Raw genomic sequence first — 26,976 nt, 5'->3', positions numbered from 1 at the left:
ATCAAATCGGACATAAAGTTTGACCCTTGATTTGTAATTATAGTTTCAGGTGTTCCAAATTTCAATATCCATTGATGTACCAAGGCGTGAGCCACTGTTTCGGCTTGCTGGTCCGGAATAGCTGTCATAGACACATAGCGCGAAAAATGAACTATTATTGTTAAAACATAGCAATAACCCACTGTTGTTTGCACAAACAGTCCCAAGCCATCTAAGCCAAGTAATTGGAGGGGTCTATCTGCTTCCGGCAGTCGTTGCAACACAATTTTCCGATGACTCAATTCCACCCGCTGAGCACACGGAATGCAATTCTTTATGTACTGATCACCATCTTGCCTACGTGTTGACCACCAATAACTCTGTGCTACCCTCCTTTCTGTTGCTCTTTGACCCGAATGACCAGAAAACACTGAATCATATGCTTGCATTAAAATTTCGCTTCGCAATTTTTCTGGTACGACTATGTGTGCACTGTTCCTAGTTTTATAGTGCAATATCCCGTCTTCCACGACAAACTGTCACTGCGAGGTAAATCGTTGACAATCTGTGTCAGTGGTTTGTGCCTCCTCCCATTCGTTCTCATTTATTCCTGTACATTCCATGGCGCAAACTTTACGACTCAGACCATCCGCGTTTCCATGCGATTTACCCGGTCGATGAATCACTTCAAAATCGTACTCACTAAGACGCAAAGCCCACTTAGTTAATCTACTCATTTGGTCTTTAAGCCCTAACAACCAGTTAAGTGCTGCATGGTCAGTAATCACCTTGAAACACTGTCCATACAAATAACACCAGAAATAGGTTATTCTGATAATTAATGCCAATGACTCCTTTTCGGTTGTTGTACAATTTTTTTCTGCACTGTTTAGCTGTCTGGAACCATGTGCTATCGGCTGTTCCTGCTCATCTATTTCCTGAGATAATACAATACCCAAAGCAAAATTGCTAGAGTCACAAGACCACTGTTTACTAAAATCTGGAAAAGCCAAAATTGGACTAGATGTTAACAAATTTTTTAACTTTTGAAAAGCCTCTTCACATTCTGCTGACCAGTGAAATTTGGCTCCCTTCTTTCACAACTGCATGAGGGGCCTTGCAATTTCCGCAAATTTTGGAATATACCTCCTGTAAAAATTGGCGAGACCTAAATAAGACTGCAACTCTTTTACTTTTGTAGGTGTCGGAAAATTCATTACCGCCTCTACAAGTTTTGGATCCAGGTGGACATCCTCCTGTCCTATAATATGACCTAAATAACGGACTTCTTGCAACAAAAAATTACATTTTCCCATATGAAGAGTTAACCATGCTGCTTTCAAATGATCGAAAACTCCACAAAACGGCGCACATGTTCTTGTACGTCCTTTGAGAAAACAATTATGTCGTCCAAATATATCATACACTGATTAGGTTTCATCCCTCGTGACACGCTATCTAGTAACCGTTAGAAGGTTGCCGGAGCATTTTTGAGTCCGAAAGGCATTCACCGATACTGAAAATGACCTGTAGGTGTTGAAAAAGCTGTCTTCGGTCGGTCTTCCAGGGTGACCTTCAACTGGTGGTACCAGCTTCGAAGATCCAAGGTCGTGAAGTACCGACACTGACCCGAATTATCCAGAGTTTCAGAGATATTAGGCACTGGGTATGCATCTGATACAGTTTTTTGATTCAGGAAACGATAATCACAACAAAAACAATATGTCTTACCCCCTATTATCTCCAGATTCGCTATTATGGTACCCTGTGCTAACTGCACTTCTTCAAGGCCAAAATTATCAATACTGACAAGCACAACCTTTTTTCCTTCTATCTCCTGCATGTAAGACACACTATGGCGCATAAAACACTTCATTTTATCCAGCGGCTCATTCTCAGACGAAGGTTCAACGACATACAACGAATTTACCGGCACGCTAGCTCCAACATCTGCCCAGATTATTTTCACTGTACCCTTCGGTATAGTATCCCGCGAGTTAATCTTAAGGGACCTTGTATGCAGTCTGGGTGGTTCCTTGCGACAGTAATGTTTTTTTGGCCACAGAACCCAGGCGAAATTATATTCCGTCCAGTTCTACTGTACACCGTTCCAGGTTAACTTTTGCGTGATGTGCAACCAGGAAATCCAATCCGAGTATGACATCATAGCTGCTGCCAACAACTGGAAGAACTTCTACCTTCACCTGGGAGTTCCTCATTTCCACTCGGAAGTTTAACACCGCTGATCCGAGTGACTTCACCTGTCCCCCACACACGCCACTTAATGCCCAGCATGGTGGTTTTAATTCTACTTTACCGAGTACATTTCTACTCGCCATGGATACCTGAGACCCGGAATCCAATAAAAATTTGCACGGTCTTCCCCTCACAGAGCCGGCCAGAAAAAAGTCTGCCACTGATTCTGCACAAGCATTAATTCTTACCGGGGGTGTTGCACAGTGGACACACCACCCCCTGCCCCGTTTAACTGAGGGGGGTGAGGCCCACCTTGCGGTTCCCTATCATGTTTCTGCCAGGACCCATTGCAATTACACTCCCGATGACCCCAGCGTCGGCATTTCCTGCACTGCACTTCCTTGCAATCGCGTCTAATGTGTCCCATCCAACCACATCTGAAACATTTTATTTCTGCAGTAAACACTGCTATCCTGTCCTGCGTCTTTGTTACTGCTTCAACTTCCTCTAGCGTCACAGCAATTCCAACTGCCTCATTGAGAGTCTTAGGGAATTCCATCCTAATCTTGCGGGAGGTATGGGGTTGTATTCCCCGCAAACATGCGTCTAGTGCCCTATGCTCAGCTTCCTGCAGAATGGCTTCATTAACCCTATCAGAATCCGCTAGCTCATAGGTATTAACATTAATTTTTCAAAATCGATCTACAAAAGCTTCTATTGATTCCCCATTCCTTTGATACATTCTATTCAATTGTCACTGATAATATCTAGACGTATTTTTCCTCTGATACCTTTCCATCAACCCTTTTTGGAATACGTCAAATGCCAGAGCATCCCTTAATTCTTCATGGCATGTCACGTATGCTCTGACATCCCCAGTTACTTTCAACTTAGCCACATGTAAAAGTGTTTCTGCACCCCAATTTCCCAATTTAGCGGCCATGCTAAGGTCCCCCCCCCCCCCCCCCCCCCCAAAAAAAAAAAAAAGGGTGACCAAAGATGCAGCGTTAGTGTCAAGAATTACTGCATTAACAGGAAACCATTCTTTGCTTGCTTCTTTAGACCGAGCAAGCTCTATCTCTAATATCGACACTAACTCAAGTAGCTGCTGAATAACCACCTCGGCTGACACAGACTGTTCCATCATTACCAGCTATTGAATCAAGACTACAGTAAGCCCAGAAAGAAGAACAGGAAGGGAGGAGGGACTATGCTACGGGTTCAGACAAACCACCCAATGAAAAATTGGCACTTACTTGTCATGTTGCAAGAGTTGCTGATCCATTGTTACCCTTCTCAGGTGCCACATATCCTCGTCAATTACCAGCCACAATTTCCTCCAAATCCAGGGAGAAGACCACTACTGTCACTAACTGTAAAAGGAGTGTGTGATGTGCTGGTTGCCCGACTGACACCATTTGTAATACGATGACCGGAGCGGGTGGCATGGTCGCGGTTGTAGGGTGTGGCTGGGTAGAAGAAGGTGGCTGTTTTGGCGATCTTCCTCTTTATTGTTGGTTCTTCCAATACATTTTCCAGTAGCTCAGCCCCACCGTTCATGTCGTGGTGGAGACGTGCAGATGCACGCAGCCCAGGGAACACGACGACATGCTCGGTCAGCAGTAGCGTAGGCAGTATGAGGTTAGCAGCACGAGGCCTGGCCTAGCGCGCCTCCTGCAGATGCTGCGGCTCGTGACAATGCCGGGAGTCGCCGGTGCAGCAGCGGGCAACGCCCTCCACTGGCCGGTCCTCGGGGACAGCGTCAGTGATGACGACGACGTAACAGCAACCGAACGCCCTATTGGTCGAACCGAATGATGACGCCCACCTCTGACGGCCTTAAATAATGCAGACCACTGCTGAATCCGCCGGTTACGTGGCAGTGTGCTTATTAGAATGTTCTCGATGAGTTGGCTAACGCAACTGCACCACACGTGGACCGTGCCTGTGTAATTCTGCTAATGCTGCGTTCTGGCTGTTGACGGCTGCCGCGCACGTACACATATACCGACGCTCGTTGCAAAACTGTGTCACCTGCATAACGCGCCAGCCATCCTTTGTCTGCCAACTGCCGTGAAACACACGAAATCACAATTTCGCACCATATTTCCTAAAAATAATCCCTTGTCCTCTACAGTACGGTATCATTAGATTATCTACAAAACGAATAAAGGGAAAATAGTAGTTAATGTAAGGTCCTGTCGCGGACAGCAGTAGTAAAATATCTAATGGAATTTTCATGAACGAGAGACTGAGAGACATTTGCAGAGTTATTATGATGTGGAATACGCATATGTCCAGATTGAGTTTACCTGTCCATGTGTCTTGACAATGAACACAAATTTATAAGCAAACTTTAAAAAGATGGAACTCAAAATAGAACTCAGCACATTTATATTCATAGTGAATGACCACATAAAGATACAATACACATGCTGGCTCTGGAGCCAATAAACTGGAATGTAATGTTTGCCAAAAATTACATAGGCCAGACATGTAGCATATTTAAGACTAAATTCAATGAATACCTGTTAACCAAAAGATGACAAATAAAGTGGCATTGAGATTTTGAAGGCAAAGGGCACCAACCCCCGACCCCCCCGCCCCCGCCCCCTCCCCCATCCCCTGAGCTGGATGATCTCCAGATTTTCCATTTTGCCCAAGAAGGCAAGAAACTCGATCTTCTGGAAGAATTGAAGGTTTTCAATCATTTGCCGGTGGTTAAAGATCAAATACTTAATCATCAGCTGATCAGTAAAAATCACAACTATTTGTTGATGTTTTGGTTCTGGTTATTCTACATTTATGAGGGGGTACAACTAATACAATTGTCCAACGGGTGCTTCCACTGTTCATAACTTTTTTGTAGTCAACTTTAGAAATGACTGATAGCTTCTCCCTTGTTTTTTCTTGACTTCTTCAATCTTGGTAAATCGATGTCCTTTTTATGCCCCTTTTCATGCGTCAAAAGAAAAAGTCGCACTGAGCCAGGTCAGGCATATAAGGGGCATGGAGCAGCAGAACCATGCCTTTTTAGCCAAAAACTGTCTAACAGCAATGGTTTCATGTGCAGGTGCATTGTAATGGTGGAAAAAAACAGTCTTCTGTCCAGTGGCAATTCTAGAAGCCGGTCGGGGGGGGGATGGTTTATTGAATATTGCTTAACAAATGGATAGTTGGGGCCCTCCACCAACAAACTGGGAACATTTGGCAACTAGTTTTGGAGTTGAGGGTAAAAAATACTTATTTTAATGTGGAAGATTTTATAAATTACATAAACCATAATAAGGGTCAACTTAACAACAAAAAAGTTTTCATTAATTTTCTGGATACAGAAGATCACATGAATGTAAAAACTTGAACTTTATATTAATATAAAAAAAATTCCATAACAAAATTCAGTGGATATTTCGGTCCTCTGCCCAATTTATCGTGCTCATTTGTCTCTGTTTCTTTTTACTGAATACACCATTGATATTTTCAATGTCCATTTCTCTTTCTTTACGGATATTTGCAAGATCATATTTAGATTTCTTGATTATTGTAAGTGGTACATTATAATATACATCCAATGTATATTAATAAATAATAAGACACCCATTTATTGGTTTAGATAGTAAGCTATTTGCTGATCTTATTCTTTTGTTAAAATGTATTTGAAATACAGTGCAACCTATATTGCTACATAATTATAAAAAAAGAGACTGAATCTGTTGAAGTAATATATTTGCTGATCTCTGAAGTCATTTCTGCAACAAATCGGATCTTTCTCACGAACACTGTTGGGCAATCTTCTTAAAACTGCTGAACCAAAGGTTTGATTGACAGTCTGACCTGGGGCAACAAACTCTAAATGAGCTACACCCCTGGCATCAAAAAAGCAAATCAGAATCATTTTGATGTTTATTTGTCTTGACAACATTTTTTTTGGATGGGGTGATGATGACATCTTCCATTGGCTCGACTGTTGCTTTGTTTCTGGGTCGTAACCATAGCACCTAGACTTATCACCAGTAATGTGGTTTGGCAGAAAATCTGCAGCAATTTCAAACTGCTGTTGCAAAGCATGACATGTTTCAACTTGACAATCCTTTTAACTGTCAGTCAAAACCAGAGGAACAAACTTGGCAGCAACATTTTCATTCCCAAATCTTCCATTAAAATTCGCTGAACTGAGCTACAAGATAACCCACTAATCTTTGACAGTTGATCAATTATCTGTTAATAGTCTGTGAGCACAAGCCTTAGAATTTTTTCAATATTTTCATCGATTCGGGCAGTTCATGATGTCCAGGGTGTCATTGTTAAATCAAGAAAACCATTTGTACACTAATTTTTCCCATAGTGTCATCTTCATAAGCTGTTTCCAACATTAAAACATCATTTCAGCAGCATCTTTGCTGAGTAGAAAACAAAATTTCTCAGCTGCACAATGTTCACTTGAACTTGCCATAATAAAAAATGAAACAAGAATACAACAGCACTAGCAAAAACAACCACTGCACATGAGCAGAACAAACCAAGTTGACAACATATGCAGTACTGAACTGGCAATGAGTGCACTATACACGCGTAGTGGCAGAAATGCAAACTACACAAGCTCTTCCCATGGCAATGTTACTTTTCTTTTCCCCCCTTGTAAATCATTTTTAGGGTTGCATAATTCAACAGGTAAAAATGGACCTTCCATAGCACCTTTTGTTGTCCATCTTTCTGCCTGTCAGTTCAAAACCCTTTCTCTCAGGAAAAGGTAGATCTATAAATCTAAAATTTATGTCATGATATTAGGATCTACTCCCCTTTGTTGATGTAAAAAAAAGTGAAGCATCTAAGTCAATACAATAAAAATATACATTCACTTATGTGAGATATTTTGATAGTCGCAAGCTCAGTCATGAAAACAGACAGGGTACTTTCCATTGATCTAGAAATCACGAAATTTGCCAAGAAGCACGGTTTCACACTATAATTAAATAACAAGATATGAAAACTGTTAATTTGTAATCATATCACAAAAGAAACTATTTCTTATTTGACATTGTATGTCCGTCTATGTTAAGACCCTTTTTCTTATGAATCACACATTTCAAGTCGAAATTTATCTCACATACTAAGCTCTATGGTCCCTTGGCAATATAATAAACATTAGCTTCTAAGTTATTGCAGTCAAAAGGTACAGCCATTTGTGTCACATATTTTGATACTCATCATCTCACTCATCAAAACCTATAGGGTTTTGAAAGCACCAAGGTTTCTCTGTATATGGAATGAAAAAAACATCCTAAAATTGTTAATTTGTAATTTGTAATTATATCACATGAAAAAGTTTCTTTTATACAAATACTTTAGGATTCAAAGAGACCACTCACAGAAAAGCAGAAGCATAGAGATGCCGATAGGCACACACAAAAGAAACAAAACTTGCTAACTTTTGGATTTGTCCCTTGACAAGCTAGAATAAAATGCACACATGTGCACGCACACACACACACACACACACACACACACACACACACACACACACACACACACAGGTGTCTATTTCAGCCAGACCGACAGTGCCAATACCATTTCGCAGCAGGTGGACTGGTTGTGACATAATCATCCTGGACTCAATCTCAGGTAACCAAATGTCCCAAAGAGATTTCCCTTTCTCCATCTTGGCACCCCATGCCAATTCACGACCACTGGTCACCATCAGCATGTGCCACTTGTTATAATCAGGCCAGCCCATATACCTGCCACCTCTCCCTCCCACATTCTTGGCCACCTACCTCCAAGCTGCCAGCCAACCACACCCAGTCCCTCTTCCTGCCTCCTGGCCCCCGTCCCTCCACCCAGTCCACCACACTCCGTACACGAAAAATCCAAAAGCCGGCAACATTTATTTCTTTTGTGTGTGCCTCCTGACAACACAGCACTTCTCGTTTTTGGTGAGTGATTACCTTCAAAGCTAAAGTGTTTACATTCTACAAGATTCACCACTAGGATTCTTCCTAACACCCAGGGTATGCCCGATCGTGTTAAAACTCATCCTCTCTTTGTCGATAATGACCCTTGCACGGTCTTTGTGGTGGCTCCTTCCTTGTATCTTATCACTGAAAGACCAAGTATGACATAGGGTAGTGCAGTATTTGCTAAACCTAATATAAACACCATCTCAGTAGGTTCCACGTCAGATAATGACATAGAGATCCTGACGGTGAAAATCCAATCGTGTACAGTGGCATCCATATATAAACCATCTAATGCTAAATTCTGCTTCAAGTAACCACCTAACTTCCACTCTCAACCAACAAAATTAATAATCAGCGACTTTAACTGCCACAGTACATCATAGGGTCACAAGGAAACTGATGAAAATGAAGAAGATCTGTAAGATTGGAGTAAACGAATGGGACTGATGTTAATCCGTGACCCGAAGCTACCGTCATCCTTCAATAGTGGCAGATCGCATAGAGGTTATAGCCCAGAAACATCTTTGCCACTGAACACATAGCCCAACAAGTAAAGAAGAACGTTACAGATGTAATCCCACACACACAACATCGACCTGTTGTTTGTTCTGTTGAAGCAGCTGTGAAACCAGAGCGTGTCCAGCTCACAAGACAATTTAACTTCGAGAAAGTAAAGTGGGAGAATTTCGCACAGGAACTTGATATGGAAGTCCTAAATCTCATGCATCACCAGAGAGGTACGATGATTTTGTCAAAACAGTCCTAGCCATTTCACGTAAATATATCCCAAGAGGATGCAGAACAAACTATATCCCAGGACTCGATGAAGACTCCAAATCTCTGTTGGAGAGATATGAACAACTATTTGAAATAGATCCACGCTCTGATGAAATAATAAAAACATGTGAGGACCTATTAAATTTCATATCAGTTTCCAGAAGCAGAAAATGGTGTGATTTGGCATCAAACCTAGATATGAAACAGAATAGCCGAAAAGCTTGGAAATTACTGAAGACCCTCAACAATGACCCAACCATTACTCCCCCTGATCTCTCAAAGGTAACCCCTGACCAAATTGCTCATCAATTACTTCTCAATGGCAAGACTAAAGGAAGATCAGAAAAATCTAAATTCATTAGACACGCAGATGAAAAGGAGTATCTCAACACCCCTTTTACCTTAAAAGAACTGGTAACAGTTTTCACAAATATAAAGAGTAATAAAGCTGCTGTCCTAGATGAAATATGGACAGAACGAATCAAAAAGTTTGGACCTGCCACAAAACAGTGGATATTAAATCTTATGAACACTTGCATTTCAAAATTGCAAATCCCCAAGATCTGGCATAAAGCCAAGGTAATAGCACTTTTAAAGCATGGGAAAGAACCAACAGACCCATAAAGTTTCCGTTCGGTTTCGCTCCTTTGTCATTTGTACAAGCTATTGGAAAGGCTGATCCTAAATCGAATATCAGAGTATATTGATAAAATACTCATAAAAGAGCAGTCCGGCTTCCAACCGGGAAGGTCTTACTGTGAACAGATCCTTAATTTGACTCAGCATCTTGAGGATGGATATGAGAGAGGTGAAATAACAGGTGTGGCTTTCATCAACCTCATGGCGGCTTATGATACTGTTAGCCACAAAACACTGCTTAGAAAAGTATACTTAGCTACAAAGGATTACCAACTAACTCAGATCCTTCAGTGTATGCTGCAAAACAGGAGATACTTTGTCTCTCTCGAAGACAAGAAGAGTCGATGGAGAATGCAGAAAAATGGTCTCCCTCAAGGAAGTGTGCTGTCTCCGCTGTTATATAATATCTACACAAATGACCAGCCAATTAACTCTTCAACTGAGGCATTCATATACACTGATGATACAGCACTTGCTGCCCAAGGTGAGACCTTTGAGGAAGTAGAGGTGAAACTAACAACAGCTCTTGAAAATTTGGCCAAGTATTATGATGAAATCCAACTAAAACAGAACCCTGGAAAGACCCAAGTCTGTGCATTCCATCTTAGAAATAAGGAAGCCAAAAGGAAACTGAGGAGAGGAGAACAACTACTCCACTGTGAAACTCCCAAATACCTTGGGGTGAAGATGGACCGTTCCCTCATATTGAAAGACCACTGTGAAGAAACGAGCCTCAAAGTAAAAGCACGGAACAACATCATCCGCAAACTTACAGGAACCACCTGGGGTGCCCAGCCAAAAGTGCTCAGAGCATCTGCCTCGGCACTATGTTTCTCCACTGCAGAATATGCAGCACCCATCTGGCAAAACTCTGCACATGCTAAACATGTAGATACAGCCCTGAACAAGACAGGATGAATTGTTACAGGCCGCTTATGACCTACTCCTGTCAATAAGCTGTACCAAATTATGGGTATAGCACTGCCACGCATTCAAAGGCAAGCTGCAACAGAAGTGGAGAAGAAAAAACAAGTAATCAGCCGTAGACATTCTTTGTTAGGACATGACATCTCAACAGCCAAGACTGAGATCAAGAAAAAGCTTCCTACAGAAAACTATGGCAATTCGCTCATCTCCCAGAAACCGCAGAGAGAAGCTTTGGCAAGACTCCCTAGCTGAAGACAGTCACATAACGGTCAAGGAGGAAATAGCCGAAGGTTCACATCTGGAAGACTTTGAACAGACTGCGAGTTGGGGCGTCGAGGTGCAAAACGAAGCTCAGGAAGTGGGGCTTCAGTAATGAGGAGGAAACTTGTCAGTGTGGTGACGTGTAGTACAAACAACATCTGCTACCCTGCAGGAACCTACCGGCTGCGTGCACTATCTGTGATCTTGCTGCAGCCAGTGAAACTGCTGTGATAACCGCCGAATACTGGGACCGTCAAAAAATATAATCGTATTGCTGCTTGTTTATCTGCTGCTTGTTTGTATACATTATTGAATCTGTGTCATCAATACTACTGTACATATTTAATTTTGAAAATTTGTTATGTGAATCAATACTTATTAGTTTTTGTAATTATTTTATGTCCTGGACTTGAAAAATAAAAATAAAGAACTTTCCTACAACATTTTTTTGTCATTTGTTATCTAGCTGTCTGCCTGTGTCTGTTAAGCTCCTTTCTTCACAGTAACAGGGAGAGGTATCAAGTTGAAATTTATGTCACAATACTGTATAGTCCTTTGCTGTTGTTGTTGTTGTTGTTGTGATGGTGGTGGTGGTGGTGGTCTTCAGTCCAGAGACTGGTTTGATGCTACTCTATACTGTGCAAGCTTCTTCATCTCTGAGTAACTACTATGACCTGCATTCATTCACTTAATTCATTCATTCACATGATCAGGCCCAGTGGACCGTGCGCCACCACAGTTTGACTCTCCATCTGTCTCTGCCTTCTGCTATCTGTCTCCAGTTTTCCGTGACTCCCAGCTGCAAAAAGTCTTCTCCCACTCCATCGCACCACCTCTTTCTAGGTATTCCCAAGGGTCTGCTGCCTGACAGGATCCAGTGCATTGCAATTTTGGGCCATCTTGTTGCCTCCATTGTAACTAAATGTCCAGCCCATTGCAGTCTTTTGCTTCTCATCACTCCTGAGGTGCTAGACATCTTGTACAGCTGTTCTAATTCTGTGTTAGGCATCTTCTCCATTCTTCAGTAGTCTGATCTTGGACTGGTTCAAATATTTTCCTCAGGTCCTTCCTTTCAAATGTAAGCAGTCGGTTAAGGTCTTCTTTTCGAGTGCTCGAGGTTTGATAACCATTTAGTACTACTGGCATTATTAATGTCTTATACAACCATGGCTTTAGTTGTTCAGAGACAATTCTGCATTTTAATATTGGGTCTAGAAAGTGATAGTATCTGTTTCCCACCTGCAGTCCTGCATGTATCTCTGCTTCAGTTGAGGTTACTTCTGTAAAAATTGATCCAAGATATTTGAACTCTTTCACATGTTTATACCTGGTGTGGATCACAATAAAATCTTGATAGTTTAGGGTCTTTCTTCCTATGGTCATATACTCAAGTCTTTTCACAGCTAATTTGTAGACCGATCCTAGCTGCCAGTAACTCTAAGGTCTAGATACTTCTTTTCAGATCTTCTTGTGTGCATGCTAATAGTGTAATGTCGTCTGCATAGGCCAGATATGTCATTTGTTCAATGCCAATATGAACGCCTTGGAAGTTTTCTTTGTTGAAAGAAACGACCCACATCCTTCTGAATCTGCTTAGTGTATTCATCTCTTGATCTACCTCTACTATTTTTACCCTCCATAATACCCTCAAATACTATATTGGCGATCCCTTGATGCCTCAGAATGTGTCCTACCAACTGGTCCCTTCTTCTAGTCAAGTTGTGCCACAAATTCCTCTTCTCCCTTATTCTATTCAGTGCCTTCTCATTAGATATGTGATCTACACATCTACTCTTCAGCATTCTTTTGTAGCACCACATTTCAAAAGCTTCTATTTTCTTCTTGTCTAAACTATTCATCATCCATCTTTCACTTTCACACAAGGCTACCCTCTCCCGATGAACCATGGACCTTGTCAGTGGTGGGGAGGCTTGCGTGCCTCAGCGATACAGATAGCCGTACCGTAGGTGCAACCACAACGCAGGGGTATCTGTTGAGAGGCCAGACAGTCTGGATGATTGACTGATCTGTACTTGTAACACTAACCAAAATGGCCTTGCTGTGCTGGTACTGCGAATGGCTAAAAGCAAGGGGAAACTACGGCTGTAATTTTTTCCCCAAGGGCATGCAGGTTTACTGTATGGATAAATGATGATGGCATCCTCTTGGGTAAAATATTCCGGAGGTAAAATAGTCCCCCATTCGGATCTCCGGGTGGGCACTACTCAGGAGGACATTGTTATCAAGAGAAAGAAAACTGGTGTTCTACGGATTGAAGTGTGGAATGTCAGATCGCTTAATTGGACAGGTAGGTTAGAAAATTTAAAAAGGGAAGTGGATAGGTTAAAGTTAGATATAGTGGGAATTAGTGAAGTTCAGTGGCAGGAGGAACAAGACTTCTGGTCAGGTGAAAACAGGGTTATAAATACAAAATCAAATAGGGGTAATGCAGAAGTAGGTTTAATAATGAATAGGAAAATAGGAGTGCGGGTAAGCTACCACAAACAGCACAGTGGATGCATTATTCTGGCCAAGATAGATATGAAATCCACACCTACCACAATAGTACAAGTTTATATGCCAACTAGCTCTGCAGATGACGAAGAGATTGATGAAATGTATGATGAGATAAAAGAAATAATTCAGATAGTGAAGGGAGACGAAAATTTAATAGTCATGGGCGACTGGAGCTCGACAGTAGGAAAAGGAAGAGAAGGAAACGTAGTAGGTGAATATGGAATGGCAGTAAGGAATGAAAGAGGAAGCCACCTGGTAGAATTTTGCAAAGAGCATCAATTAATCACAGCTAACACTTGGTTCAAGACTCATAAAAGAAGGTTGTATACATGGAAGAAGCCTGGAGATACTGGAAGGTATCAAATAGATTATATAATGGTAAGACAGAAATTTAGGAACCAGGTTTTAAATTGTAAGACATTTCCAGGGGCAGATGTGGACTCTGACCACAATCTATTGGTTATGAACTGTATGTTAAAACTGAAGAAATTGCAAAAAGGTGGGAAATTGAGGAGATGGGACCTGGATAAACTGAAAGAACCAGAGGTTGTAGAGAGCTTCAGGGAGAGCATAAGGGAACAATTGACAAGAATGGGGGAAAGAAATACAGTAGAAGAAGAATGGGTAGCTTTGAGAGATGAAGTAGTGAAGGCAGCAGTGGATCAAGTAGGTAAAAAGACGAGGGCTAATAGAAATCCTTGGGTAAGAGAAGAGATATTGAATTTAATTGATGGAAGGAGAAAATATAAAAATGCAGTAAATGAAGCAGGCAAAAAGGAATATTAACGTCTGAAAAATGAGATCGACAGGAAGTGCAAAATGGATAAGCAGGGATGGCTAGAGAACAAATGTAAGGATGTAGAGGCACATATCACTAAGGGTAAGATAGATACTGCCTACAGGAAAATTAAAGAGACCTTTGGAGAAAAGAGGACGACTTGCATGAATATCAAGAGCACAGATGGAAACCCAGTACTAAGCAAAGGGGCGATGTTCCTGAGGACAATATTATAGAAATGGAAGAGAATGTAGATGAAGATGAAATTGGAGATATGATAATGCATGAAGAGTTTGACAGAGCACTGAAAGATCTAAGTCGAAACAAGACCCCGGGAGTAGACAACATCCCATTAGAACTAATGACACCCTTGGGAGAGCCAAGCCTAACAAAACTCTACCATATAGTGAGCGAGATGTATGAGGCAGGCAAAACACCCTCGGACTTCAAGAAGAATATAATAATTCCAATCCCAAAGAAAGCAGGAGTTGACAGATGAAAAAATTACCGAACTATCAGTTTAATAAGCCATGGTTGCAAAATACTAACATGAATTCTTATCAGATGAATGGAAAAAACTGGTAGAAGCCGACCTCGGGGAAGACCAGTTTGGATTCCGCTGAAATGTTGGAACACATGAGGCAATACTGACCCTACGACTTATCTTAGAAAATAGATTACGGAAAGGCAAACCTATGTTTCTAGCATTTGTAGACTTAGAGAAAGCTTTTGACAATGTTGACTGGAATACTCTCTTTCAAATTCTGAAGGTGGCAGGGGTAAAATACAGGGAGCGAAAGGCTATTTACAATTTGTACAGAAACCAGATGGCAGTTATAAGAGTCGAAGAACATGAAAGGGAAGCAGTGGTTGGGAAGGGAGTGAGACAGGGTTGTAGCCTATCTCCGATGTTATTCAATCTGTATATTGAGTAAGCAGTAAAGGAAACAAAAGAAAAATACGGAGTAGGTATTAAAATCCATGGAGAAGAAATAAAAACTTTGAGGTTCACCGATGACATTGTAATTCTGTCAGAGACAGCAAAGGACCTAGAAGAGCAGTCGAACGGAATGGACAATGTCTTGAAAGGAGGATACAAGATGAAAATCAACAAAAGCAAAATGAGGATAATGGAATGTAGTCAAATTAAATTGGGTGATGCTGCCAGAATTAGATTAGGAAATGAGACACTTATAGTAGTAAAGGAGTTTTGCCATTTGGGGAGCAAAATAACTGATGATGGTTGAAGTAGAGAGGATATAAAATGTAGACTGGCAATGGCAAGGAAAGCGTTTCTGAAGAAGAGAAATTTGTTAACATCGAGTTTAGATTTCAATGTCAGGAAGTCGTTTCTGAAAGTATTTGTATGGAATGTAGCCATGTATGGAAGTGAAACATGGACAGTAAATAGTTTAGACAAGAAGAGAATAGAAGCTTTCGAAATGTGGTGCTACAGAAGAATGCTGAAGATTGGATGGGTAGATCACATAACTAATGAGGAGGTATTGAATAGAATTGGAGAAAAGAGAAATTTGTGGCACATCTTGACTAGAAGAAAGAATCGGTTGGTAGTGCATATTCTGAGGCATCAAGGGATCACCAATTTAGTATTGGAGGGCAGCGTGGAGGGTAAAAATCATAGAGGTAGACCAAGGGATGAGTACACTAAACAGATTCAGAAGGATGTAGGTTGCAGTGGGTACTGGGAGATGAAGAAGCTTGCACAGGATTGAGTAGCATGGAGAGCTGCAGCAAACCAGTCTCTGGACTGAAGACCACAACAACAACAACAACAACAACAACATGGTTACACTCCATACAAATACTTTGATAACAGACTTCCTCACACTTAAATCTATACTCGATGTTAACAAATTTCTCTTTTTCAGAAACACTTTCATTGCCATTGCCAGTCTACATTTTATACCCTCTCTACTCTGATCATCATCAGTTATTTTGCTCCTCAAATAGCAAAACTCCTTTACTACTTTAAGTGTCTCATTCCCTACTCTAATTCTGGCAGCATCACCCAATTTAATCAACTAAATTCCATTATCTTTGTTTTGCTTTTGTTGATGTTCATCTTTTATCCTCCTTTCAAGACACTGTCCATTCCATTCCACTGCTCTTCCAGGTCCTTTGCTGTCTCTGACAGAATTACAGTATCATCAGCAAAACTCAAAGTTTTTATTTCTTCTCAATGGATTTTAATTCCTACTCTAAATTTTTCTTTTGTTTCCTTTACTGTTTCCTCAACATATACATTGAATAACATCTGGGATAGGCTACAACCCTGTCTCTCTACCTTCCCAACCACTGCTTGCCTCTCGTGCCCTTCGACTCTTATAACAGTCATCTGGTTTCTGTACAAATTGTAAATAACCTTTCGTTTTCTGTATTTGAGCCGTGCCACCTTCAGAATTTGAAAGAGAGTATTCCAGTCAACATTGTCAACAGCTTTCTCTATGTCTACGAATACTAGAAACGTAGGTTTGCCTTTCCTTAATCTATTTTCTAAGATAAGTCGTAGGGTCAGAATTGCCACATGTGTTCCAACATTTCTAAGGAATCCAAACTTATCTTCCCCGAGTTTGGCTTCTACCAGTTTTTCCAATCATTTGTAAAGAATTCACATTAGTATTTTGCAGCCATGACTTATTAAACTGATAGTTCAGTAATTTTCACACCTGTCGCCACTGCTTTCTTTGGGATTGGAATTATTACCAAGGCTATCAGTAGCACTAATGGAATGTTGTCTATTCCCAGGGCTCTGTCAGATTCTTCATGCAGTATCATATCTCCTATTTCATTTTCATCTATGTTCTCTTCCGTTTCCAGCCATTTATATCACACATTTTGATACTTCGGGACTCACTCATTAAAACCTGCAGGGTACTTCCCTTTGGTACAGAATCATTAAATTTGGCGAGAGGAAAAGTATCTTAGTACACATAAAGGGAAAAAAATCAGAAAACTGTAATTTACAGTTTTATCACACACACACCCACACACAAAAAAAAGTGGTCACTGGTTATGAGACTTAAAACTTCAACTTAAAACATTGTTGAATGTCTTGGAACCCATGGGATCAATATCTTGGCAGTATCAAATGTTGGTAACAGACAGAAAGTGTCAAGATCTTCAGTTCCCAGAGTGGATGAACTGTCTGCATACATAATGAAATCCTATGTGCACGAGTCTTACTCGCACCTGACCAGCTTCTTCCTTACATTATTCAATGTCTTTTAAGATGATTCATTTCCTGCCACTTTTCATGCTGAAATCCCTTTGCTTACATTCACTGTTCTAATCATAGGCACTTGTTTTTGTGCATTTACCTGGTACTCCCCTCATGTAGCCCTTTCTCTAAATGATGTCAATTCTTTTACAGCTACTTTATATCCTATAGATATACTTGTACTTATGTAATATTTTACTTATCTAAAAATTTTTACACTTTTACTTTTTAGATTGTAAGTGGCAAATCAGAGTTTTTATTGCTGTAAGTAATGTTTACACAGAGATAAATACATTTTTTGCTCAACTTTCTCCTTTCTGTAGCCCACTTGGTTTGCTATCATGTGCATGGCCTATTGGTGTGCCATTCAAATTTGTTTCTTTTAAAAAAAAAATTTTTTAAATGACTATCCTATTGCACTTGTTATTTCATTGTTGTTATTTATTATAGTGCTTCTGCAGCTTAACTTTGGAATTTTTATTAGAAATCTAAGTTACAGTGTAAAACTTTAGGAGTACTGTCTGCACGTGTTCCCGCCACTTAACTACATGCGAAACTCGGTCTAATGCTTAACCGTATATATGACTGACATCTTCTATTGTGATAGGTGGTTTTCATTATAGTATGATGGTAACTGTGGTCCTTATAGCTGCACCACTGCACCGGTCATCGCAGCTGTATAGGTGGTATTGTTTTGTAATTTAACACTTTATTTGACTTACCACTGTGTCATTTATTCTTTCTTATTAAGGTTTGTATATCAATTCATATTCATTGCCCAAGTTCGTACCGCATTTAGCTTGATCTGGATGTCTGCTTCTTACAGCATAATAGTTTTATGAATGTCTCTCAATCCATGGTTTGTAAAAATTTCATTAGATATTTTATTACAGCCGTGCATGATGGCACCTTACCTGAACTATTATTTTCCTTTTATTCTTTTTGTAGATAATCTAGCAATGCCCTACAAAGGCAAACCACACCATTAAATCAATACTCTTGCATTTATTAAAAAATAATAAAAACTTCTCTATCATCAAAGTCACCATTAGCAAAGTTTAGTTGGTGTTCATTTCTTGTATCATGCTAGGAACCCTGCTGTTGTGCATGTCCACGATTATCATTAAATTTTGTTATTTGTTGAGAGATTGAATGTGTCACTGCTGTCCTTGTTGACAAATCTGTGCTCGGTGGTCTTCTGTCTACCTGTTCTGCTGTTTGACTCTGTTACTGTGCTGGTATTCGTACTGTGAGTCTCTATGTATACAATTTTCCCTTCAATTTTCCTTTTCTAGTTGACCAAAAATTCACCTAGTGTGGTCTTCATGTGCATTTCATTCATTACAAGAATAATGAAACATGCTGTTAACAGAAGATGATTACTTTTTATGTTAAACTTTATTATCGACTATCTAGTAAATTCAAAGTATTCATTAAAATGCTGCATGAATATCTAATTTTGGACACATCTTATTTATTCTTGTCTACCTGGGGCAATACCACCAGTAATGAGTCTCAGTGTTAATAACTACCTTGAGCCCATGGCTTGTTCAGTCCTAAGTCTCTTACTAATTTTATTATATGCAGCAAATAATGCATTTTATAAGGATATGAATGCAAGTTTTGAAGTTTTTTGAGTCAATGAAAATCTGTATAGACCAGTAGCCCTCTCGTCTCCCCTCCCCAAGCAACTCTTCATACCACATTTTCATGCAGCTTTTGTTAGTCAAAATTCTTGTGTCAGTTTATTAGTTAAATTTGCAACATATCGGCATGTGTTTCATATATTTCCAACTATTCTGTGTATGTGTACTGTATTAATTGTGGTATGACAGTATTTATGCACTATGTGAAGGGTAGTTACTTGTTACAACAATAATTTTACACAATAAATTTACAGTCCTCACTAGGGAAACTAATGGCTGCATTATAACTACCACAAATACTTTGACATTGCTGTAATATTCACTAATTCTACAATAGCATATGCAAATTTCATGCAAGCAATCTGCACTGACAATAAACCAATGTTAGTTTAAACTCTGAAATTAAAAGAAAAGCTTATAATGCATTCCAACAACAGGAAAACTGAACATGTAGAATACTACAAACGAAACCACAAAATGTGAGACACATATTTACATGTTGCAATGATCACTGTTTAACTCACTCTGAGTTTGCTGTTTTGAATTGAGGCTGACACTTCTGTAGTCCAGTGAATGCAGCTGCCACATATAACAATTTGACCTGGCCAGTTTAGTACCCATGATGATCTGGGGGTAGAAGTGTATGCTAAAACAGCTTGCATAGCAATATCTTTAAGAGACTGAATCATCAATATCTGCACCTGAATTAACCATTTCTCAACCATACCCTGCAAACAATGAAGATAACTTCACATCAGTTGGATACATGGAGCACACTCCTGAATATTATGAAGCAAATTAGTTAAGGAAACTCTAATAATTAATAGTTATTAGAGAAAAATACATCTTCTATCAAAGCGATGTAATACACAAAGAATCACTGATATTTACAAGAAAATCCAAATATGAGCAGTTTTTAATCAGTTTTCATTCTGCTAAAACAGAACCTTGGGAAGTGTTGTGCTAATTATGTAACTGATAGTCCAAATGTAATAGTACAGAACAGAATAGAAGTTTATTGTCTTGTAACATACAATTTTAAGTCATTGACTTAATGTACAGGAGACTTGTCAAAACAAAAAAAACTGGTTTACAATTTTTCTTACAATATCATACATATAATATAATGTAACACAATTAAAGCTTTCGGACATTAAGGCCTTTGTCAGCAGTAGACACAGACACACACACACACACACACACACACACACACACACACACACACACACACACACATAAACGCAACTTGCACACACATCTTCAGTCTCAGAGAGCTGAGACCACACTGCGAACAGCAGCACCAGTGCATGATGGAAGTGGCAACTGGGTGGGGGTAAGGAGGAGGCTGGGGCAGGGAGGGATAGTATGGTGGGAGTGGCGGACAAGTTTTGTAGTTTAGATGGAGGGCAGGAGAGAAGGTGCAGAGGGGGGAGGGGGTAAATAGCAGAAAGGAGAGAAATAAAAGAAATTAGAAGACTGGGTGTGCCGGTGAAATGACGGCTGTGTAGTGCTGGAATGGGAACAGGGAGGGGGCTGGATGGGTGAGGATAGTGACTAAGGAAGGTTGAGGCCAGGAGGGTTACGGGAACATAGGATGTATTGCAGGGAAAGTTACCACCTGTGCAATTCAGAAAAGCTGGTGTTGGTAGGAAGGATCCATATGGCACAGGCTGTGAAGCAGTCATTAAGATGAGGGATATCATGTTTGGTAGCGTGTTCAGCAACAGGGTGGTCCACTTGTTTCTTGGCCACAGTTTGTCGGTGGCCGTTTATACAGACAGACAACTTGTTGGTTGTCATGCCTACATAGAATGCAGCACAGTGGTTGCAGCTTAGCTTGTAAATCACACGACTTGTTTCACAGGTTTGATGAGATAGGTGATGTTAGTGAGCGGATTGGAGTAGGTGGTGGTAGGAGGATGTATGGGACAGGTCTTGCATCTAGGTCTGTTACAGGAGCATGAGCCATGAGGTAAGGGACTGGGAGGAGGGGTTGTGTAAGGATGGACGAGTATATTGTGAAGGTTCGGTGGATGGCAGAATACCACTTAAGAGGGGTGGGAAGGATAGTGGGCAGGACATTTCTCATTTCAGGCCATGACGAGAGGCAGTCGAAACTCTGGCGGAGAATGTAATTCAGTTGCTCCAGTCCCGGATGGTACTGAGTTACGAGTCATGGGAGATTTGTTTTTGTACAAGGATGGGAGGATAATTACATTCAGTGAAGGCTTCAGTGAGACCCTCGGTATATTTTGAGAGGGTCTGCTCGTCACTTGTTGGGTTGAGTAGGACCAGGTGAAGCAAATGAGGGAGAAGTTGTTGAGGTTCTGGAGGACTGTGAATAAGGTAACCTCACCTTCAATCCAGATAGCAAAGAAATGGTCCAAGAATAGGTTAGTATTGGATGGTGCCATGAGTTGCCCATAGCCGTACCGTGGATTTGTTTGTAGGTAATGCCTTCAAAGGAGAAGTAATTGTGGGTGAGGATATACTTGGTTATGGAGACTAGGAAGGAGGTTGTTGGTTTGGAATCCATAGGGTGTCTGGAAAGGTAGTGTTCGACAGCAATAAGGCCATGGGCATTAGGAATGTTAGTGTACAGGGAGGTGGCATCAATAGTGACGAGCAGGGCACCGTGTGGTAAAGGGACAGGAACTGTGGAGAGATGGTCGAGGAAATGTTTGGTATCGTTTATGTAGGAGGATAGGTTCCGGGTAATAGGTTGAAGGTGTTGGTCTGTGACAGCAGAGATTCTCTCAGTGGGGGCACAGTAACCGGCCACAATGGGGCGTCCTTGGTTGGTTGGGTTTATGGACTTTAGGAAGCATGTAGAAGGTGGGAGTGCGGGGAGTGGTAGGGGTAAGTAGACAGATGGACTCTGGGGAGAGGTTCTGATATGGGCCTAAGGATTTGAGTAGTGACTGGAGATCCTGCTGGATTACTGGAATGGGATCACTGTGACAGGGTTTGTAGGTGGAAGTATCTGACAGCTAACGGAGTCCTTCTGCCACGTAATCCTTGCAGTTCGAAACAACGGTGGTGGAGCCTTTGTCAGCAGGTAGGATTATAAGGTCGGGATCAGTATTTAGATGGTGGACTGTGGTTCTTTCTGTGGATGTAAGGTTAGTTTGCATGTTGAGGGATTTGGGGAATGAGGTTGAGGCAAGGTTCAAGGTTAAGAAATTCTGGAAAGTTAACAGGGGGTATTTTGGAGGCAGTGGGGGTGAACTGAGTTAGGTAAGGTTCAATATTGGTCTTTGGTTGAGTCTGATTCATTGGGTTGGTAGAGAAAAAGTGTTTCCACTGTAGGGACTGGGAGAAGGAAAGGTCTTTAACTAGTCCAGTATGGTTGAATTTGTGGGGCAAAAGGTGAGGCCTTTGGAAAGGAATGATATTTCTGTGGGACTAAGGCTTCTGGAGGAAAGGTTCATAACTGTGTTGCGGGTCTGTTTAGGTTCTGGGTTCTGTGTGGTGGTGGGAGGGAGTTTTGGAGGGTGGGGTAAAGGTAGTAGGTCTGCGAGACAGGGTTTGTCAGCTATGAGGGGATGTGGGGGAGGTTTGGAGATGGTTGTAGAAGTGGTGGACAGTGATACTACGAGGCGGGAGTAGGAAGTGAGTAGGATGGAGAGCTTTTTGAGGTGGTGCTGTGCATGTTGCTCAAGTTCCTGCAGGGCAAGGCTTTCAATTTGTGTTATGGGTTCCAGGAACCCTTAATGGCCGAAAGCTTTAATTGTGTGAATCCTTTTATTGTACCTATCGCGACTTAGCGTCTCCGCTATATGGTAAGTAGCAACTTTCCTTCTCTGGTATTGTTACATTCCATCCTGGATTTTCCAGTGTTTGATATAATATACTGTTATTAACATGCAACAAATAATAAGTTTTCTTAAAAAGTAACAAGCTTTTAAAAATTAATAGTCCTAAGTACTTGCTCTCTCCTGCTCAAATATTCAGGTTGTCCTTCACCAATTTTTCTACTGAATAGCAACATTTCTGTACTAGTTTCTCATATAAGGTTTTATTTCAGTATTTTAAAGCTACATGAAGCAGTTGTCTTCCTTTCACTTTGTCATGAATTTTCATACCCATATACTGTGGAGTTAGAGCATAAAGTTTTAGACAATGGGTGGGCAGCACTAAATTATTTTGATTTCTAGTGCTGTAGTCATGCAGAAAATGATTTGCTACAATTGAATCACATTTACTATGTACAAAGAAAATCAGCTCATAGGTGTATAATGAGGGAGCACTTAATTTACTTATATTTTTTCAGGAGTGGGTGAATGATTTTCTTTTCCCTACATTGTACATATTTCTGTTGATTATTTTCTGAAATTTTAATGTTTGACACATATGTTTTGAGTAACCCCAAAATACAGTTACTGATTTGAAGTGGCTGTGATACACTATTATTCTTATGTCCATACTGGTAGCATTGTATAATATCCTCATTGCAAACGCTAGGCTATTTAATTTATTTCTAAGGTACTGCATATGTGAGCTGCATGATAGATTTTTATCTAGTTGCATTCCCAGGAATTTCACACAGCTAGCTTCCTGCAAATCCTGATTGATTTGAATATCGCTTAATTTTGCTTGTTTTGTTATAAACTGCATTAACTGAGCTTTTCCACGTTCAATTTTAAGCTGTTTAAATCAAACCAGGTATCCAATTTTTCTAAAGTACTTAATACAGTTTCAGGAATTTGGTCAGTACTGATACTTTCAATGAGTACAGATGTGCCATCTGCAATTAAAACTGAGTGACACTCAATATTAAGTGGTAGATCATTTATGTAAAACAAACAGAATTGGGCCTAAGGCAGAACCTTGAGGTACTCCTTGTGAAATGGTTTTCCATTTTGAAGTATAAGTTCCTCTCTCTAACAATATAACCACTCTCTCTCTCTTCAGTTGGTTCAGTATGACTTAAACCATTGTAATACAATGCCCCCAATCCCATATTTTTCCAGTTTATACAGTACCAAGAAGTGGTTCTCATTACTGAAGGCCTCTTATAAGTCACAAAAAATTCCTGTGGCATGCAATGAGTTGTGTAGAGAGGAACTGATGTTACCTACAAAAAGGTTTATAGTAGATGCTGTGGTTTCATCATTTTCAAATCCATACTGATTTTTTGAGATTATTTGAAATTTCTCTATGAAATTTTGAATTTATATTGTGACTAGCTCTTCACATAAAAGAGATATTGGGCAACAGCTTCTCATATGTTGTTTCGTGCCTTTTTTTAATAGTGGCTTAACCACTGTGTATTTAAGTCTGTCTGGAAAATAACCTTCTTGATGGGACTGATTAACTAGTCCCATTCTGCTGATGTTTTACTTTTTAGTGATAGTATCACATTTTGAATATCTTATACAACAGTTTTGCTGAATGTTCTGAAAAGTTCACCGTTGAATTGCTCAGTGCTAAAGAAATTTACATTATTTCAGTAATTATCCATGTTGCTGCTTGATTTACTTATCTTTATGAAGAATTTATTAAATAATTCTAAAATTTGAGCAGCACTTACAATTACCAGCGTGTGTATGTGGACAGGGAAAAAAAATTCCCGGATTTTCCCCAGATCTCCCGGTTAAAAATACATTTTCTCCCGGGTGAAAATACACTCTTACCCTGTTAACTGACAGTATACTTACCCTTGTAACAGCAAAACTTATCCTTTGAATGAATATGGTTTTACACAACAGCATAGAATTTGCCGGCACTTTAGAAAATGAAACTCAGGGAAGAAAAAACATGTTTTGGAAAGATCTTTGATGTGCAGCAACATGTATGCTGCATATTTTCGTATTACGAAAGTATAAATTCGACTTCCACCAACAGGAAACATTAATGGTTTAAATTAATATACATAGTGTTGCTACAAGATAAGCAAAGCTTTTGCATATAATATTTGTCTTGAAGAATAATAAGCTACAAGAAAAGCTAAGCTTTCACATATAATGTTGATCTGTTTAGCGCATGTTACACTTTAAGATACATCACACAAATACGCCAGTAAAATTTTTAATACCAACGTAAATCTCTAATCTTACGGGCTCGAAATTATTCTAAATGGCTCGTCATCAAAGAGTTCATTTTTAAAAGAGAGTAAACACTCTGCAATTTAAGAAATTTATCGTACATTCTTGAACATAGTTCATCTTGAGTAAAAGGAAATTTACTTTGAAAATATCGCTTTTCGAACAACAATTCACAATATTTTCCCACGACCTGTTACAAATAGATTCATTTCAGCAGTTGCCAGAGAGCACCAGATAAGAGGCCTCACCGCACATGCATAGGAAGCCCGTACGGTATGTTCGTACATGTAAAACATTAAAAGATCTTTCTTACATTATGTCATAAAAGAAACAACACATAAGAGGGCACTCCTAGAGTGTTGGAATTTCGTGAACCATACTAAAATGTATAGATCACCATACAGTGCACATTTGTATGTCCAGATTCCCAATGACGGAGGCCTCGACCTGATATGAAACTTTTCAGTGTGGTTTTTGTGACATAAATTTTCTTGGAGTACCAGTGCTGTATTATCTCATGTTTGGTTCTTAATTATGGCATAATGCCATACGTGCTAGAAGATGAAAATGTTCACTTGAAATGCAGCGAACAGTTGAAACTAACCAATAGTGTGGAATGAAACACTTCGTTTCAAATAAATTGACTGCCTCAGCGAGAAAGCTTAATGAAAGCCAAATTTCTTTGTTGTTGTTGTTGTGGTCTTCAGTCCTGAGACTGGTTTGATGCAGCTCTCCATGCTACTCTATCCTGTGCAAGGTTCTTCATCTCCCAGTACCTACTGCAACCTACGTCCTTCTGAATCTGCTTAGTGTATTCATCTCTTGGCCTCCCTCTATGATTTTTACGATTTCTGCGAAAGAACGGTTACCTTATCAAAGTTTGTCAAACGTTTTGCTACATGAAAAATATAAATGTCGTTGTCTAATACTGAAAAAGCAGTTAATACAAATAGTACCCAAGACTGGTGTGGTTTCTTGATCTGATTACATTAATTTTATCACTGTGTGCTGGATAAAACTAAACAGACCTTTCTAATATTGCAGCAATTGTAACACACACCAAATAAGCGAGACTGTTTTCGCAATAATGATCATTTTTATAATACAACAGAATATAATTCAAGAAGTACCAATATAAAATACCTATTTGGCCTACTACAAGCAAACAGCTTTACGTTAGGAAATAGTTTCACATTTCATTCATATGCTCCAGTTTCTCATACACGAGACAGAAAAGTAGCAGAATGAAATTTTTGTGTAAATTTGGAATTGTCATATTCTCCCATAATTTTTGTGATGCCCCCATTTCTTCTCCTTCCTCTTTCTAACAAACAGTCTTGTCATCACTAATTCTGTAACTATTTCTTCCACTGTCAAAACTTATTCTCCGGCTAACTTTACTAACCCTGCCTCAATCACCGGTTTAGTTATGCAGTGACTATTCTCCGGTTAGGCGTTATTACATGTTCATACGGTACGTTTTCCGCGCTACTCCCAGAATGGAATTTAAGCGGCTGCTAGCCAGGGACTACAACTGGTCCTGTCTAATGTAGCGATCTGGCCAAAAGATTTCTGTCAAAATTTCACTTGCTTGAGAACACCGAGAATCTTTATTACCTGTTATTCCTGTTAGTTGTTTATTTCCACTCTGGTAGTCTGAATCTACGGATTTCGCTAGTAATTATAACAACGCTAAACATTCGCAAAGCGAATCAACCACATAAACAAGCAGCAGTTGGCATTCACCGGTTCAACTTTATTCCACTCAGCTCGTATAGCTCCGTCTCATTTTGTCTGCAGGAAAGTTTATTTCTAGATGTGACGAGGATTCCGCTGCAGAGGCATCATGTACACTATGCACACATTCAAAAATCAACTTATAATTCATTCAGAAATCAACTTAGAATGTGTTCAAAAACCAGCAGGGGTGTGTTTCAAAATCATATGATTAATTTCTACTACCTAGCAAAAGAATTCATCTTGCCTGCATGCCAAAGTAAGATATAAAGAATGC

General features: G+C 40.0%; 1 protein-coding gene across 1 annotated transcript in view; it reads right to left on the bottom strand.

Moving 5' to 3' along the window:
- The window catches only part of LOC124776158 (dynein axonemal heavy chain 3), a 1,197,897-nt gene that overhangs the window by 882,204 nt on the left and 288,717 nt on the right, over window positions 1-26,976 (bottom strand). Inside the window, exon 20 of the mRNA XM_047250998.1 lies at window positions 19,440-19,643. Coding sequence (XP_047106954.1) covers window positions 19,440-19,643 — 204 coding nt within the window. The remainder of the gene's footprint in view (window positions 1-19,439; window positions 19,644-26,976) is intronic.

Source organism: Schistocerca piceifrons, chromosome 2, assembly GCF_021461385.2.
Source record: "Schistocerca piceifrons isolate TAMUIC-IGC-003096 chromosome 2, iqSchPice1.1, whole genome shotgun sequence".
NCBI lineage: Eukaryota > Metazoa > Arthropoda > Insecta > Orthoptera > Acrididae > Schistocerca > Schistocerca piceifrons.
The sequence above is the reverse complement of the archived record's forward strand: the minus strand, read 5'-3'. Positions and strand labels throughout refer to the sequence as shown.